At 42.1% G+C, this 17,543-nt stretch overlaps 1 protein-coding gene across 4 annotated transcripts in view; it reads right to left on the bottom strand.

Annotated features, from left to right (window-relative positions):
* Positions 1-1,067: 1,067 nt before the first annotated feature.
* Positions 1,068-17,543, bottom strand: part of FOXN2 (forkhead box N2) — a 36,843-nt gene continuing 20,367 nt past the window's right edge. Inside the window, exons 3-7 of one of the 4 annotated variants that reach the window (XR_010471669.1) lie at positions 15,328-15,452; positions 10,958-11,022; positions 7,368-8,781; positions 6,370-6,438; positions 5,832-5,900 (exon numbers count right to left, since the gene is read on the bottom strand). Coding sequence is in view for 2 of the 4 variants with exons in the window: in XM_065058760.1 (XP_064914832.1) it covers positions 5,386-5,900; positions 6,370-6,438; positions 10,958-11,022; positions 15,328-15,452 (774 nt within the window). In the remaining 2 variants the exon portion in view is untranslated. Of the gene's footprint in view, positions 5,901-6,369; positions 6,439-7,367; positions 8,782-10,957; positions 11,023-15,327; positions 15,453-17,543 lie in introns of all 4 variants that reach the window. The other 3 variants (XR_010471670.1, XM_065058760.1, XM_065058761.1) reach the window with 3 other exon arrangements.

The raw sequence follows: 17,543 nt of genomic DNA, 5'->3' as shown, positions 1-17,543 counted from the left end.
TTAGAGCAGTTGTTCTCTTATCAGTATGTTAAGACGAACACTAAATCAAATATATTTATAGTACATATGTATTCTATAATTTGTGATTTAAATATTATTTGATATGGTGATGAAGGCATGCCTTTGTTAAAATCTACTGTATCACTTCAAGCACTGCGAAAGGAACTGTATTTCCATCAGATCCTACAGAAGAAACTTAACACAGTGATACTAGTAGGCTAAAAAAAAATTAGAAGAGACGGATCAATGTCCGCTCTTAAGAGAGATAAACATCATGTCGTATCGTTTCCCGCTGTGGTAGTTCTGCCTCCTGGGCACGGGAAGGGCACGTGTGTGTGCACTGGAGGGGACGCTGCTCGGGCACAGCAAGGGGTGCACGTGGGAAGCGGGAGGGCGAGTATTTATCTGCTGCTGAAGAAGAGAGGGGTGGTCCCACCACTGTGCTTCCCGTAAGGCCTGATGTATAAAGACCCAACAGACGCCATAAATCATATCTAAACAAAAGTAAATACTGAAAAAATACCAAACAAGACCTATGCAGCTTTATCCAGGGACACGCTTGTAAAATTACCTGCCCTGTACAATGCTGTTGATCTTTTTGAGTGTCATAGAAGCAACTTAGCCATAATGATATGAATACAGAACTGTAAGTCACCACAGATCTTTCATCAGGAAAATATTCAAGTTATTTCTGTTTAAACAAATCTTTGCACAAGGCGGCAAATGATATGAAGCAGTATCTCAGCAATTTCCAAGGTGTCAAAATATAGCTTAGCTTCCAGGTTAAAGGGTGAAATCTTGCCTTAGTAAGATGCTGTTCAAATATTATGGGCCAGCTACGGGTGAACCTGATGGTAACCAAACTGTACAACGGATTGATAGGGTTCTGTTATTGTACAGATGACATGCACACGCATGCAAGTCTTAACCAAGCGGAGACCTACAACGAATTACATATTTAGCTTTTAACACTAGCCCAGTCTTGTGGAAGAGATTTAAATGGCAAGGTTGGGGACTTGGCGCACCACCTGAGACCAGGGTCTGTAGATAAAGAGAGAACACAGTCCTTTCTTGTTTGCAATGCTGTTTATTTTAGAAAAGCCCCTTTGATCATCTGAATGAAAAATGTGGGCAGAAAAGTCACAAATGTTATAAAACAAAGTTTTATTCTGCAACATTTTGTCATAATGAATTGCATCTCTTTGGTAAAAATAAACTTTATAAACATTTTAATTAACAGAGATTAGCATACAAAAAACTAAACTTCTGTAAATCGTCTTTAAAAGGGGTAAAGGACTAAACTGGAGGAAAAAGGGTTAGAATTGGTCACCTACTGGCAAAATTATTCTAAACAAACCCAAGGACATTGCTTATGCTACATTAGAAACAAGCTAACGGGAACGGTTTAAAAACAACTCTGGTTCATTTGATCAGAAAGCATTCTTACAATTCACTTTTAAATAAATAATAGTTACAATGAATTGGCAATTATAAAATGTTTTATATCACTATATGGCAGTAACATAATACTTTTAATTATGCACTTTTTAGTTTGAAGAAATGTACATTTATAAAACAGACTTGATAATGGCACTGGCAGTTAGGTGTGAAGAATGTGCTTTAAGATATAATGGCAGGTGCAACATTTAAAATATTCTACCTTTTCAATAAATATTTTGACTACACCATTATTAATGTGTACGAGTGTACTTTAACTAAAGCTTGTATTTACTTTCAGGCTGATGAAAAGTTGCAAACCCTACAACTTCGACTTTACAGTCGGATTGTAAAACAATTGATGTGACCTTTACAAAAGCAGTAATTTAGTATGGGAATCTGAAAGGCCAATACAGGTTCGTACAGTACTCACATCAGATTTATCTGAACAGAGCAGCCTCCCTTGTACACGAGTCTCATACACTTCTTCACTGTATTTAAAGAACTGAATGTGGTCATTAATACTTTTCTTGCCAAAATATATCTGAGTCAACTGTTGGCATGAACGTTTTACATATGTCACTTAAAAAACAAAAACTGAACAAAAAACCAAAACCCAACAATCAAAATAACTTTTAATTATATTCCATTTATACTATATACACCAGGGTCTCTAACTGAGGTGGCAAAACAACCCAAACCCAATGCTAGGTACGTAAGCGAAAGGAAGGGCAGCTCTTCTCCCACTACCAGGGGAGCTCTAAAACTGAGCTGGAAGCCTTTGCCTCCCAAACCGCACGGGCAGAGGCATGGGACAACGTGGTGGAACGGGTCAGGAGCACGGATCAGCTGCCTTCTCCTTCGCAATGGGACAGGGAAGGCAGCAAAGCGTGGAGAGCGTGGCTCCACTTCCCCCTTCCACGGTTCCAGTCCTCCCAGGCTGAGCGCCGTAAGGTTGGATGCAGCTTTCACTGCACACTTCTGATTAGTATGGTTTTATTGCTTGTTTCATATGGTAATTAAACACACTGTTAGCATCCCAACCCCATCCCTTCAGAAATGCTGAAGTCATTATCACCAGCTTCAAGGTTAACAGTAGCACAGCCACACTACCAGTAAGTATTAACCTTCTTAAATTTTATCTGGGGCAAGCAAGTAATTCAGAACCAAACCAAAGCATGGAGCTGAATACAACCGCAGTTTCCAGAGTACTTGGCCCTTGATCCGGCTTTCACTGGAAGCTACAGAAAAGCTGCAACCACCTTCAGCAGGAGCCAGGCAGCACCCCTCTTCACCAGCGTGCGGCTGGGACCGCAGCGCCCAGCAGCATCCCGCACGGCTCACCCCATTCCTCTGTACCTGAATCCTTGTTTTCCCATCAACACTAAAATCAACAAATCCTTTGCAGTTTTCCATCAAGGTACAAAAGCCAACCCTTGAGTTCCACCAAGCATTCACATCTCCACACCCCCAAATCCTAAGAACCGCTGCGTTGGTACTTCATTTTTCCTTTAGATAGCGAGTTTTATCCCTACTTTCCATCAGTAACACATGTGATATCAGATCTAATCGGCTAATGCACAACTTGTGATATCCAGAAGACACACACGTCTGCACACACGTTGCCCTGTTGCAGGTGTAGGCTAACGGGTGTTCACACAAAGCAGGAATGCAGCAGAGTATTTTTCTTCCCTTTCAAGAAATAAAACATTCTTAAAACTGAAGTAATTGAAAAACAAAAAAATGCAACTCTTTTTTTTTTTCCTAGTGTTTGTGCTTTCAAAAACAATAATATTGGCTTTAAATTCCAAAACGCAAAGAACCTGAAATACTTCAGGCTTGATCCAACAGCCATTGAGTCAGCGGGAGCACCAGCGTTGTCTTCAAGAGGCACTGGGACAGGCCCTCAGAGCAACAGACCTTCAGCAGCACGGCTGTGTTCATGCATTGGTAGACGGTTTATGGCAGTATTCGTGAAGAGACTGACAAATAATTTAAAAACAAAACAAAACAAACCACCACACTGATCTAAGAAAGGCCTCCAAATAGCCAGAAAAAATGCCCCATTAGGGAAAGGTTAACTTTTGGCTGGATCCAACACTGTTTTTCAACAACCCAGACAGTGGGTATTGGTTTCCTAGGTGGCTCTGCTCCTAATTTTCAACCAGCTAGCCCAACGCCTGCCGGAAGCACCAGCTTCACGTGCTAGGGAGAACATCTATGGCACATCCTGCTACCTTTTGGGAACAGGAAAAGATGACCTTTGATAGCTGTATAAGATTCTGCAACATACTTAAGGCATCCTTATACTTACAGTACTGTTAAAACCCAGTCCAACAGAACTGCTTAGCCATTTTTGATCAGAAAATTAAAAAAAAAAAATAAAAAAATCTAAGAAGATGTAAGCAATTACCACTGATTTTAAAAGATTAAAAACAAACAAACAACCACCAATAACAAACAAAACACAATAGGGGAAAAAACGTCACCATACCACTAAAACATTTTTGGCCAAAGGATGTCTGGGAACTACCAAGAGATTATTTTATTGCAAAAATGAATTGTGAAGGAGTTTCTTCCCAGAACAGAGAGGTCCTCCTGAGCTCCGATGCACATCCATGGGCTGAAGCCTTGCTCGCTAGATGCCCTCTATGTGGCAGGAGGCTGACAGAGGACTCACAAAGCACAAGGCACAGTGATGAGAAACAAAAGGTATGGACAGCCCAGGTGACCAAAAAAAACAAACCAAACCAAAAACCCAACCAAAAATAAAAAACCACACCCACAGAAACCCGAGCGATGGGTGGAAGGGGCAAAAACCCCCAAAGCAATTTAGGGTTCACTGATCCAAAAGGAAGCTATTCTATTCTGTCTCTCAGATGATGGGGTAAGATGTTCCCTTTTCAGCCATCATTCATCACCTTGGCCACTTAAAGCCTCCACCTCGTCCATGTTGTCAGCACCATCAAATTGTTGGGTCCTTTCTTCCCCTGAATTGGTGTAGTGGGGCAGAAGGGCAGATGTTGCAGGACTGCACAGCTACTACGTGTTCAACAGTAGTCATAACACAAAGATAACACAAGGACAACATCAAACTTGGCAAGTTTCACTGTTGGCTACATCCAAGGTGCGTGTATGCACGTTGTGCATCTGCATGAAAAGGACACACACCACCCAAAAAAAAAAAGACAATTTGTCTCAAGATGGGAAAAAAAAGGAAAAAAAAAAAAGATTTCCTTCAGGGATCTGACCTGCACACAGCAGATTTGGGGGAAGGAGTTAAAAAGAGAAAGCTGTGGGTGGTACCCACCTCAGCTAACCCCAATCCCTACTCTTCAGGCAGCACTTCGCATCTTGCTGAAAGCAGCTCCTGGAGTGCTACAGGTTTTCTGCTGCTGTGTCAGATGGGCTGAGAGCTGCAGCCACTCAGAGCTGCTTCACCAGCGCTTCCACAGGACCTGTCTCAGAAGAGCGAAGAGAGGATGAGTGGGAGGAGGCAAGCAAGGCCAGAACCCTTTTCTTCCCCCCTTTTCTTTTTTCTCCTCCTTTTTAATCCTTTACATGGAAGTCAGAGCCCTTAGACAGGGCAAGAGTCTCCTCTGCAGATGGGGCCAGCAGAGACGTAAATACGATCCACAATGTGCATCTGAATAAACGTATCTCTAGAAAAAAAAATAAACTATTAAAAAGAAAAAAAAAAAATAAAAGAGATCATTAAGGAGTATGCTTTCAGGTTTTCACAAGTCATGCATCTCTTCTAATCTGAGAAGATTATTTTTCTTTTTTAGGCAGTGATTTAAAAATAAATGGCTAAATTATAGTTAGCGCCAAAAATAAAAAAGTAATGAGTCCTCTTATGGCTTTGATCTCCCTTGTGAAGGGTAAAAGTAGAAGAGTATTGCCACAATTAAAAAAAATATATGTATATATTCAACACTGACAAACATACTATTTTTTCCTTTGCTTGTGACAGTGGGTCTTTGCAGTACTTATTAAGGAACTCAAACACGTTTGGATGCCAGCAAGGTGGAGCAGAGACCCTGCCGCTTCTTTCAATTCCTCATCGATTTCTTGACGTAACTCCTCAAACGCTTTGTTCGGCTGACATCCCTCAGAGGTATCTACACAAGGTTGTGATGCATAGCCACTGTCTCCAAGAGGATCATCTTCATAGTCAACATCTGTATCCACTTCGCTGTGAAATCCTTCGCTGCCATCGCTTCCGTCATGGCTGGTCTTGGAGATAAATTCATACACCTCATCAAGGGAGGACAAGGAAGACACGCTGGACCGAGATGCACAGCGCTGGGAACCCATGCTGCTGGCACTGTAGTTGTGATCCTCCTTCGGATCGATATTGTTGGCTGCAGAATCATTTTCTTGCAAATTTATGGAACTGGGAGGATTGAATGCGCTGCCATAACTCCTCTTCTTAGGTGCCTTCAGAGGCTGAGGTTTCTCACCTATTAAGGACAAGATAAGTCAGTAAGCAAATGCTTCAATAAGTTCACCTGCAAAATGAGCATGCTGCGGCTGGCTGACTGCAAAGTAAGCTGAACACAAGCATTTCAGAGTCATAGTATCTTTTGCACATTTACTATCGTGCACAGAGGACAAAAGCCTTCAACTGATCACAAGTAAGAGCTGGAGAAGCAGAAGTAGCCAAGAATGTCTTCTTACCATCTAACGCAAAGAGGGCAGGGGAAGAACTTTGCAGAACAAAAAAACCAAAATTAACTGGGGGCAGGGGGTGGGGGGAAGGTGGTTCTATAGAATTCGGTGATGCTAGCACAAAGAATAATCAAACTAGAATGTCTTCTTGACTGCTCTTACTATTTGGAAACCAGACCATACTCACTTCCTGAAACTTTACAGAAAAAACATTTAGCTAGTACACAGAGAAGAAAAACAGAGTAAATGGCTTATGCTTACAGTCCAACATCCCTTGTTGAATGGAAGTATTTAACAGCATCATTGCAGTAGCAGCATCAATGTCGGATTCTGTGAAGGAGAAGTAGCAAAACGTTAGATCTCAGGTAAGCCTGACAAAATTAGGTCCCTAGAACATACAAAGAATATCTATCTGCATATATTGGCCTACAATAAAGAGCTGGGGGGGGAATGGATGAATTTAGACAGAGCATGACTCTTCTACAGTACAATACAGTCATAGAACAGTCTCATATCTTAACTATGATATTCAAAACCTGATTTTTCAAAGGCTGAATTCTCACACTGAACTTACCAAAGCTGAAGCCAAGAATCAGCAACATTATTAATTAGACATTCATACGACGATGCTGCTGCTATACTTATCAACAAGTGGCTTTTGTTCGTACCAGCTGAGAGAGAAAGATTATGCATATGCCACAGTAAAGCATCTCAGCAGCTTCATACCCTGGTTATGTGAAGAGGCTGAGGAGCGAATACGCTCATTAACACAGCACTAATTCAGCACACTTCTCTCCTCCAGCAGTATTTTTCACACTAACAACAAGCCAAATGGAAGAAATTGAGAAGACGAGTGGGGAAAGGGCACTGCTCTAGAAAGCATGAGGATCTAAATAATAAATAGGCACTTTAAAAGATTTAGGTGAATGGTGGCACTTTTAACTACAGTGACAAGTGCTGCTGTAAAACTCCATCCTTTGCCACACAGACTGGACTACTTGCATCTCAAACAGGGCACTTTGAGGATATTATGGCAAGGAATGACGTTTCCAACCAGAACCAGGTGAAAAGGAAAAGAAAAAACCACACCTTCCCCGCTCATTTCAGGACATGCTCATGCACTTTAAAAAAACAGGGAATCCAAAGTATTCCTTTGCTCACTTCAGCTATGGATGATGGAGATATAGGCTATATATCCCTCTCCTGACACAGGAGAGAAATACGTAAGACAGATATATATATATATATAGTGGACTAACCAGGCAAAAGAGGAGCAAAGCTATGGTGAGCTTCCACAAGAACCTTCATGTCTCAGAGCAAAAGATCACATCTGAGGGGTACATATGTATGTACGTATGAGTGATGAGTGGAGAAGCAGGGCTGGAAGACAATGCATGGAAGGTGCCGGCAGCGAGCAGAACGGGCTCTCAGTCCTGCCGAACTGGAACCAGGGTGAGAATTGCTGAAGCGAAACATCAGCAATGTCATTTTTTATAGCATTTCTTCCCCTCCCTCCATCCAGCTTCTATCATATGCATTAACTATGTTAGGGTTAGTACTGGGAAAGGGACTGTAGAATCATCAGTTTGGCTTCCTTATCTTATATAATTTGGATATTAAGAGAAATTTCTTCATGAAAGGGTTGTCAGTTGTTAGGTACTGGAACAGGCTGCCCATGGAAGTGGCTGAGTGACCATCCCTGGAGCTGTTTAAAAGATGTGTAGATGTGGTGCTTAGGGACATGGTTTAGTGCTGGACTTGGCAGTATTAGGTTAATGGTTGGACTCCGTGATCTTAAAGGTCTTTCCCAACCTAAACAATTCTACGACTCTATAATTGTCCCTAACTTCGTCTTGGTCAAGGAGAAATATTAGTATAATGACATCAGCTTGGGAATGTTGTACCAACATGGAACTGAGCTGCTGTTTCCAACACAGGTTAAAAAACGTACACATCCTCCTTGTGTTTTCACTTTCTATCACTTTAAAAGCAGTACACTTTAAGGTCTACCGCATTGCACTCATTAAATTATTTTATTTTATCCCATTTTGTCTTTTTTTTTTGTCAGCAATAAGGCTCCTGAATTTACAAGTCATATGTATCCAACTGATAAAACACAAAAGGACGAGGAGTTACTTTCCTCCACTACCATAATCAGAAAGTGAAATATTCCCATTCCTTTCTTGCTATCACAGACATTTTATTCAAATATATGATGTTGGTATGTAAGTACCACCTTGTTAAAATGACAAGGAATTGAAGGCATTAATGCAACACAAAATTACTACAGAATGCAAATCGCATTTCTGCATGTTAGTACTCCCAAAGAAAGAGGAGAGACACCTATGTAGCAAGTTCTTAGCAGTGCTCTGCATCACCATTAATGTGCTTTGGCTTCATCTGCAATCGCTGTCCTCGACAGAGCAGTATTCCCAAATTTATGCTTCCCCAGCAGAATGGCTGAGGAGGCACCTTATTACAAGGAATTCTTTCACCTGAACAACAGCTGCCCTGTATGACCCCAGGAACATTAATGGCTTTCCTCTAATGCCAGGGAGATGCCGAACATCTTCACCAAGATGCAGAAATTAAATGACAGCAGATACACGTTGTTATTTCAGCACCCGCAGTGTAGCAACTTGGAACAGCATCAGAACGGCAAAATCTCCAAACCTGCCACAGGACACACCAGCAAAATCATTAAGAGGAGGGGCATTTCTTGTGTTCTCTAACAAGACCTGAGAATCCTGGGTCTTCCCAAGGAAACCTCCTTCACCAGGACACTGCCTGGCTACCCGGGTACCACCAGAAAACCTCCATCTGGATGCATGGCAATTACCAGGCAGCTGCTTGGTCTTTTAAAAAACCCTTGGCTTTGCTGCCTAACCAATGTTTCTGGTTTGTGGCCAAAAACTACAAGAAACCCTCTCACCTCAGCAGCCCACTGCACTCGCAACACCGGAGAGCTGGATGTCCGCTGTGCTGCTGAAGCCCTGCTTTGTCGGTGGCCCTTGGTTATCCTATTGAAAGAGCTTTAGCAATACTCCACCACTACAAATTAACATATGCTTGCTTTTTCTTGGGATCAGCCCTTTAAAAAATGAGCACGATTCACTTTTCAGCACTTCCAAAAAAATTATTATCTTTGATGAGGATAAGCCTTCAGTGGCTTAAGCTTTATTGCTGAGGTAGAAGACCTGTGCTCAACAGGCTTCTAAAGAAATGCTGTGGTATCTCAGCATGGTGTCTAGCTCCCTCCTGCTACCAAGGCCCACTTACATGTTTTAAAATGAAGAAAACTTTTTAAAAAGCACATAGGGGAAAATGAAATAACTATCTTCTGTTCAACAGCTGTTGCTACTTCTATTTGCATTTGACTGTCAATGAGAAACAGATTTCTATCTTAAATACACTTTTAAAAAAAAAAAATCTCAATCTGTCTGGCCATTTTTCACCATGGAAAGCAAAAGTAGAAATCCCTAGGACAGAACCGTGGCCAAGTCCTTGTTACCCCAACGCTCGTTAAAACCTGTAAGAGTGGGTATATCCCAGTAGGCAGAGGAAGGGGACACCAGAAAGACAAGCGATGCTGCACTTCAGCAGGGATTCCCTGAAAAATAAACAGCAAAACAACCCCCCAAAACCTGCATTCTTTCTCAGTAGCAACACAACTTCAGGGTTGTCCCTGCTACAAAAGCACCAGCGTAGCTACGTCGACATCTCCTGCCCAGCTCACACGCTGCTGCCGGCGCCAATCCGACCCCTTGGGCAGGTTTGCAAGTGCCGACAGCTGCCTGAAGAGCGGTGCCAGCTACCGCAGGGACAACCAGGAGGGACAAACACCGTCCGAAGCATCATCTACGGACACCTATGGTCAACTTGCTAGAAGGGGAAATGTGTTGTGCTACTGAGTTCCTGCCACGGTTGGAAGAGATCATCCACCCACAGTAATATCCTAAGCATGACTCTGTCCAATCCAAGCTTTTTCTTTGACTACAGTTAAATACCATTTATACAACATAAAAGCTTGTGGTTGTGGACATGACTTGTTTTCTTCTGCACTTCGTTACTAGTGCAGGAAATGCAGAAGGATACAAACTTGGTTGAGGAGTGGCACTGCAGCCTGCAGCATCAAGACCTGTACTTGGAGTCCATATATTAAAGCCATCTTATTCCTCTATCCAAGGAGTTAAAATGAACGTTTTTCAATTTTTAAGGTGATACCTTAAACTAAACAGACATCATGAGGATCTTCTGTTTACTGAGTTAATATCCAAAACTTAGGTCTTCCTGCAAAACAACATTGGCAGAAACATCAGCTCGTGCCCAACTTTTTGGTGAGGAGTGAAAAGTAACACACACCTGTGAAATACTCATCCAAAGTACACCTGCCGTTCCACATTCCCCTGTCGTGCTTTCCCACCCACTTGTATCAAACAACCAACTTTAAAGCACTTCTGTGGCCACATCCCCAGGTTTTATACATTAAAGTTTGCTGCCTTTTGTTCTCAGTTCTTGGTTAGCAACAAAACTACTGTAGAGATATGTGGCTTTCAGGTTTGTTTTCTACTGAACTATTCATTCTTAACTAGGTCATATTTGGGAGTGATGTGTCTGCTAATACCTTGCTGGCAGAACTAGATGGCCTGTGCTAGATCTTGAAATTCACCTTCTGGCTTTAACTTAATACACTTGTGGCTAACATAATGAGCATGCATTCTACTACAACAGTTGTTATCATAATCTAGCAGACTCTTCAGAGCAGGTCCGTACACATCATCAGCTGGGTTTCAGTACATGCTTGTGACTAAAACCCAGGGAGCAGAGCGAAAGAAAATTAAATGTTTACCTTTGAGAGATCGGCCATGATTCTGCTGAAGGACTGAAGTGAGATAGTGAGGGGATGCTGACCTACTGAAAAGAAATTCAACACGTCAAAGTCAAGCCCTAATTAAATAAATTATTTGTACAAAGTACAGTAAACACAATACTACGATCACAGAAAAGCAAAACCAAAACCGACCCAACCACCACAGTTTGGTGGGCAAGCAATTTCTATTGCCCTCAGCAGATGGCTTGACACATTGGCTGATGGTTTATGTAGCACTATAAGCCAATGGATGTGAAAACATCTCCAAACACACACTAAGCAAAAGTCTCGTTGGCAAAAGATAACTTCTACAGATTTTATGTACCCGCCTAAAGGCTGGAATTTAATGAATATATGTATTTTTTTTTATACTAAGTAAAACCTACATATGAACAAAACATTAGCTTATACAGGAATGCTGAGAGCCCAGGAGCAACAGAACAGGTGAGGGCCGGTTGTGATCATCTGCTCCTGGAAACGGTGGTGGGAGATTAACAAAAACAAAAGATAGTGTCGTGCAAAAAGCTGAGGAAGAACAAAAAGAAACCAAACCAAGATATCTGCTCATTCTGAAGTTATCTGGAGCCGGGCTGTTTTGGCGATGCTGTCTGCTTTTTTGCGTTATCAGATCGGCTTTGTACCTGGTGAAGTACTGCTTAATACCTTACAGCATAGTGGGCAAGTTAAAACTTTCACAGGGTTTTCTGCTACATATTCAGTCCTAATTACTCAGTTAACTATAAATATACTAGCATGCAGTTAGAAATAAATACAATAGAAACAGTACACAACAATTAAAATTGCATGAAACACAGCAATCAATGTGCATATTTTATAGTGTCACTGGAAGAATTCAAAGGGTGTTAAGCGGAATTTTCAAGCCCAACCTTTAACAGCAACCTTATGAGATTAACGGGGTGATTTATATAATTAAGGTGCATTTACCTTTTATATTTACCAGATTTGGCAGCATTATTTTCCAAAATAAGGCACAGCCACAAATCCCCACAAAAATCAAAAAGCTGCTAAGTGCTTAATTTTTTTAGTTACTTGTCTAGATCATTAACTGAAACCCAAACAATTAGTTCAGTTTTCAAGATACCTTTTTAAAACTAACATCTTCATTCTTTAAGTTGCATTTTGAAGAAAATATTTGTCACTGGCTGGTGCTGCGGCTGCACACACCTCGACAGCCCCGAGACCAGCTGCTCTGCATAGCTGTTAGTGAGGGATGTCCCTTCAGTACTCTCACTGCTACAACTTGCCATCATTATATCCAAACTCAGCCAGCCATTGGCAACACCTCCAAGGGCCGGGACAATACAGGAGAAGAAATAATAATAATAATAATAATAATAATAATAATAATAATAATAATAATAATAATAATAATCTTGAAGCAAGGTGGCTTGAAATGCATCACCCGAGCTACGTAAGGAGCTCTTGCAGCACTGCAGCCTGCCTGGCGCTGGTAACCAAAGCTACTGAAAAGGAGAGTAGTATTCAAGCGTTTCCCAGTGTGCTAAACAAAGGGAAAGGATCCAGTGCAGCTGAACATGAACGTGTGCAAAACCTGAGTTCACTGTCCGGTATGTTTTCTTGTAGGGGTGATGGAGTGCGAAGGTAACAGATCCAAAAATCAGGGGAAAAAAAAAAGAAATTAAAAAAATCACAAGGAAAGCAATGCACCCACCCCAACAGGGCTGGTTCTGCAGTTTGCAGGTAAATTGTACAAAGAGATGCTAAACACCTGCATACTTTTGGCTGAGCTCAGATGCTTTAAGAATCATATCCACACAGAGCTTTCCTACAGCAAATTAATGCTTAGTATTGATTAAGAAAAGCTATGCATAAGGTATTTACAAGATGAGGACCCTGGCCATCCTCTCAGCCCAGGGATATAGTACATGTAGTATAACACGAGAAGCAGAATGCAGCTAAGGGCCTTGCACCGACTTGTTAAATAAGCTGTGCAGGAATAAAATGCACCAGTGATGCCAATCATTTACAATAATACAAATTTCAGCGTAATCAGACACAGATTACCGCTTTGGATAGTTTCTGCTCAAAGTAACACTTTAAATTTAAAAACCCTGCTGAATTATAGGTATATTCATGGCAAATGCGTTGTAAAATAATTATGAACACTAGAAAAATTCAGAGACTCTCGCAGTCAAATTCTAGCATTGCTCTGTAGATAAATTTGGACAGTCCTTCCAGCCTCCCTCCAGCTGTACTCTCTGGGCGTTCTCTTTCTCTCCACACACAAGGCAGCCCCTTGGGGCCCCTTCCCCAGAATTAGGCCAGAATTTAAATCTAATCCAAGAATTTTTAAACATGGAAGGGGACAAAAAAAAAAAAATCTGTTTTTCTGCATATGAAAGTTGTACAAATATTTTATTATTAAAGGAAAATACACTAGCTTCCACTAGGAAGAAGTCAGGTGTCTTAAAACGCTTGTTTTATTTTGTTGTCCTCATAAATACAAGCACTGCAAAATCCTTCACATATTAGAGTCAGTGGGAATTTTGCCATGTGGCTTCATTAGGACCAGGATTTCCTTGTAATTGTGATTGTTGGCAAGTGTGACTAGTCCTTCAGTGAAGGAAAAAAGTTACCAAGAAAAACAGCTTCAAATAAAAGTCCTGATGTTGCAAGTACTTTAGCCTTCAGATAAAATCTCTCCTTCCCTACACCTTATTTCAGTATGTTGTATTTAAACAAGCTAAGTAAATCAGACTTCAATGCTTGTATCATCAGACTAATCTTCAAGACCTTGGAGACATTAAATGCTTAACTGGTCAAGGCTCTTAACAACCTACCCTAGGCTGAGTCTGTCTTGGCCCTCTGTTCCTCTAGCTGGACAGACAACATCCAGAGGTCCCTTCCCATCCGTATTCTCTAAATTTTCAAGTTTGACTGTGTTAACACAGACACAGTGTCAACAAAGCTTTCAAGGACCACATCTTCACTCGAGTTATACCAAAAAAGCAGAAGTCTGTGCCCTTACAGAGAAACATTAATGCCTGTCAAAACATTATCATCTTGAGACCAATTACAGTAGTTTCCAGAGTCTTTGTTCCCACAAAACAAAGCCTGACAATAACATCAGCCTTCTCTTTCCGATTTGACTATTTCTTAAATACTTCAGGGTTATTTTAGTAACACTCCTGTTCCAGGGGAAGCTGGAAAACAGCACACTTGTGCCTGGCTCATTCAGACCCAAGATGACCCTTTATGGCTCAAGACAGCTGGAAGGTCAGACATGACTCTTACATCTCGCAGCTTACAAGCCCAACTGGAAGAGCCCACGCCGAACAAACCATCAGCTGCTGCCAGACAGCGAAGGCTTGCACCAGGGTGCCAGCTCCCAGGGTCAGCGTCCTGTTGGACCCTTAGAAATGTCTGCTTAATGCTATCTGTTCTACATCCTGCTCCAGTAACCCCAGTTCCTCCTGTTTGTTAAGGAAACTCCTCGCAGTAAAGTTAAGGCATAGGGCAATGTACAGAGACCTTAATTATCTCTTATCTCACCCAAATTCTCTGCTGAACTAGCTAAACCGGCCACATGCCTTCCTAACAACTGAGCTCACCAACAGCAATGCATTCCTCTCTGCTTTCTGTCCTCCTCACCATCCTGCCTCTGTAGGCTGACCCAGCTGCCCTTCCTCTTCCTCTACTGAGAAAGCATGACGTTGACTTCAAATTCTCCCAAAATCTCTTGCCCAATATTAAAATGTGTCAGATGAGGAAGCCTTGATTTCAGAAGTCTTGCTCCACCTCAGAGTGTGTTTATGGTAAAGGCTGTTATTCCCATCCCTGCTGCAAAATGCTTTTAACAGCCTCAGAGAAAAACACCCCGCTCTTAGACCCACCTCTCTCAGCACTTCAGGTTGTAGAAAAGTTAATTGTTTTTGACAACAGCATGGAACACACATACTTTATAAACAGGTGACTGACTTAGAGAAGACACGCACCCCAGTCCAAGCTAGCAGCACCAGCCACCCCACATCAGTCCCAGTGCCTGAATGATTTTGCTCCAGTTCCTGGGGCTGCCTTCTCCCCAGAGAAATGCAGCTCACCAGTAAGCACCCAGCACAGCCCTGACCTCTTTCTTTTAACCTCTCCCAGTTACAAAGATGACTGGGGCAGGAACCCCAGATCTGCTGTCTGGGAAGCCTGAGCTCATTACGTCTCCCACCTCGTCTAGCCGGTCTCACCTCAGCGCCACTCAAATTCTTCTCTCGGGTGGCAGCTGGTAACAAGGCGTCAGCATCCACCCGGGCATTTCCTCTGCTTGGTGGAGGAACGTAACCCCGCACCACGCTCCGATGAGGAAATTCACCTACCTTGATGGTGATGCTGGTGGAGTATAAAACGCAAGTGCTGAGGGAAAAGGCTGCTTTTTCAGTGCTTGCACAAGAATAGGTTTATATTCTGGGTCAACACACCATAACGAACCTTTTCCATTCACCTGCAAGGAAGAAGTAGTGCAAATTAGAAAATCCAGGGAAAAGGGTGTTGCAGTCATTTCTAATTCAGTATTCCCAAGAAGCAACAAAATGCAACGACGTAGGCATCGACCGCCATATAGCTGGTGTACATCACCTGCACAAAAAGTGGATGCTCCAAAACTGAGCGCATGGTGCCTGGACCCCTGTTATACCGTATGGAAACACCCGTCTTGCAGCTTGGGATAGCACCTCCATTCATGCTCATCCACTGAAAGCTGTAAACCTTATTTAAACACTTGGTAAATACAGCTGTGATTTTAAGGATCCATCCAGGCATCAATGAATTGATCAGCAGTCTTTTGATTAACAGGTTTCTAAGTAAGAAACCAAAGCACCTTTCCCTTTGCTTAGATATGGCCACATACTAATTTAACTTTACACCACCCCATCAAAGCAACTTTCCAGATGCTCAGCTACAAGAAGGATTATTCCCACTTTTTCAAAATCTGAAAACCTAATTAATATATTTTTTCATGCACATAACAATGTAAGCACCACTGTGCTAGTCATTCTTGATATTAAATTTGATATGCCAAAAGTTCAACAAGATAAAGCATCTCCTGCTCTTCTCAAGGGTTTCTTCACATACTATATAAATTTAAAAACCCTGTTTTTCAAGCCTGTTAGTTCTTGGAGCATAAAGCGGAAAATTAAATAGGAAGTTAAAACAATTCTATAATCACTGACCTGATATTCCAGCTAACAGCTCTACAGGCAGAAGGGCTAGATTTTTTTGGGGGAAAACAGATGTTACAGGGTGATCGTGCCCATGGCAGAAGGATGGGGCAGCTCTACACCTGAATGGGAAGACCTTTCTATAGGACTTTTTGAGGAGAAGTCTCAAGAGCAAAACCCCAAGCTTCATGGAGCACCTCCTGCGAGCCCACAGAAGCCAGATGGCCTCCTCCAGACAGTATCAAGGGGGTATCAATACCATTTTACGGATGGATACTCCATGACCTATTTAAGACAGAAGAGGACCCAAAAAGCATGTAAGTCTGTGGTCCTGTTTAAGTCACAGGACTTTTCCTGAAAAGAGGAAATAATTTGCTCTCAATAGTGAAAAATCAAACCAGGGAGAGCTCCAGCTGAGAAAGAAAGATGCTGCTCTGTAATTTTAGTTGAAGCTACTGTCCTTCATACAGGTGTCTCTGAGCTGCAGCATCTCTCAGTTGTGTTGGTTTTTTTTTTTAACCTGAAGCTTTCTTATACTAAACTTTTCATGCTAAAACTGAGCACAGCCTTTAAGATACCTGTCAAGAAGCTTATATTTAATTAAACAGACAGTTGCTTCACTGTTGGTGGCTAGTGGGGCGACATAGCTGGCTAGGCACTTACAGGGGGTATCCTCCCAACAGGTTCCATCATCATCTCAATGACAAACACCCTAATATCTTCCCTGCACCTCTGCTGGATCCCAACCCTTTCCCCAGCATCCCAACCCTGCCCAGCTCTGCCTTTTTTCCCCCACTTCAGTAGCTTTGAGGCTCTTGTACTCAGGGAGCAGTGGGAACTCTCCTAAATAACACACCACTGCTCTATACCCTTTTATCTACTACTTAGGACAAGCATATCCACTTGACACCTAATTGGGTTCAACTGTGGGCTGGAATGGGGTTAGGTTCCCCTCTTTCATCTTCCCACCAGCCTGCAGCCCTGATAATATAATACAGTGATTTTGGGTGGGTACTTCATTGTGCAGTAAGATTAGGTTAGGTGTAAAGCAAAATCACGCTCCTGCCCACCATTATTTGTACTAAACGGAGACACTGAGCAAAAGAGATGATATGGCCATGGGGCTGTTCCTGTGCACCCCTGCACTCACATCTGCTGATGAGCAAAGACACACAGAGGGAAGTCAACACAGGTCCAAAGTCCGTGCCATGCTTTAGGAGAATGCTGTGCACAACTGGAGCTGAAAACCCCACAGAACACTGACACATCCAGCTTTAAAACAAAACAGCAGTCTAACTACAGCAACAACAAAACACTCTGCCATTTCTCCTAGCAAAGACAAAGCCTAGATGATCCAAAATGCTAAACTGCCTCTG

Source organism: Columba livia, chromosome 3, assembly GCF_036013475.1.
Source record: "Columba livia isolate bColLiv1 breed racing homer chromosome 3, bColLiv1.pat.W.v2, whole genome shotgun sequence".
Taxonomy (NCBI): domain Eukaryota; kingdom Metazoa; phylum Chordata; class Aves; order Columbiformes; family Columbidae; genus Columba; species Columba livia.
This window is presented reverse-complemented; position numbering and strand designations above follow the sequence as displayed.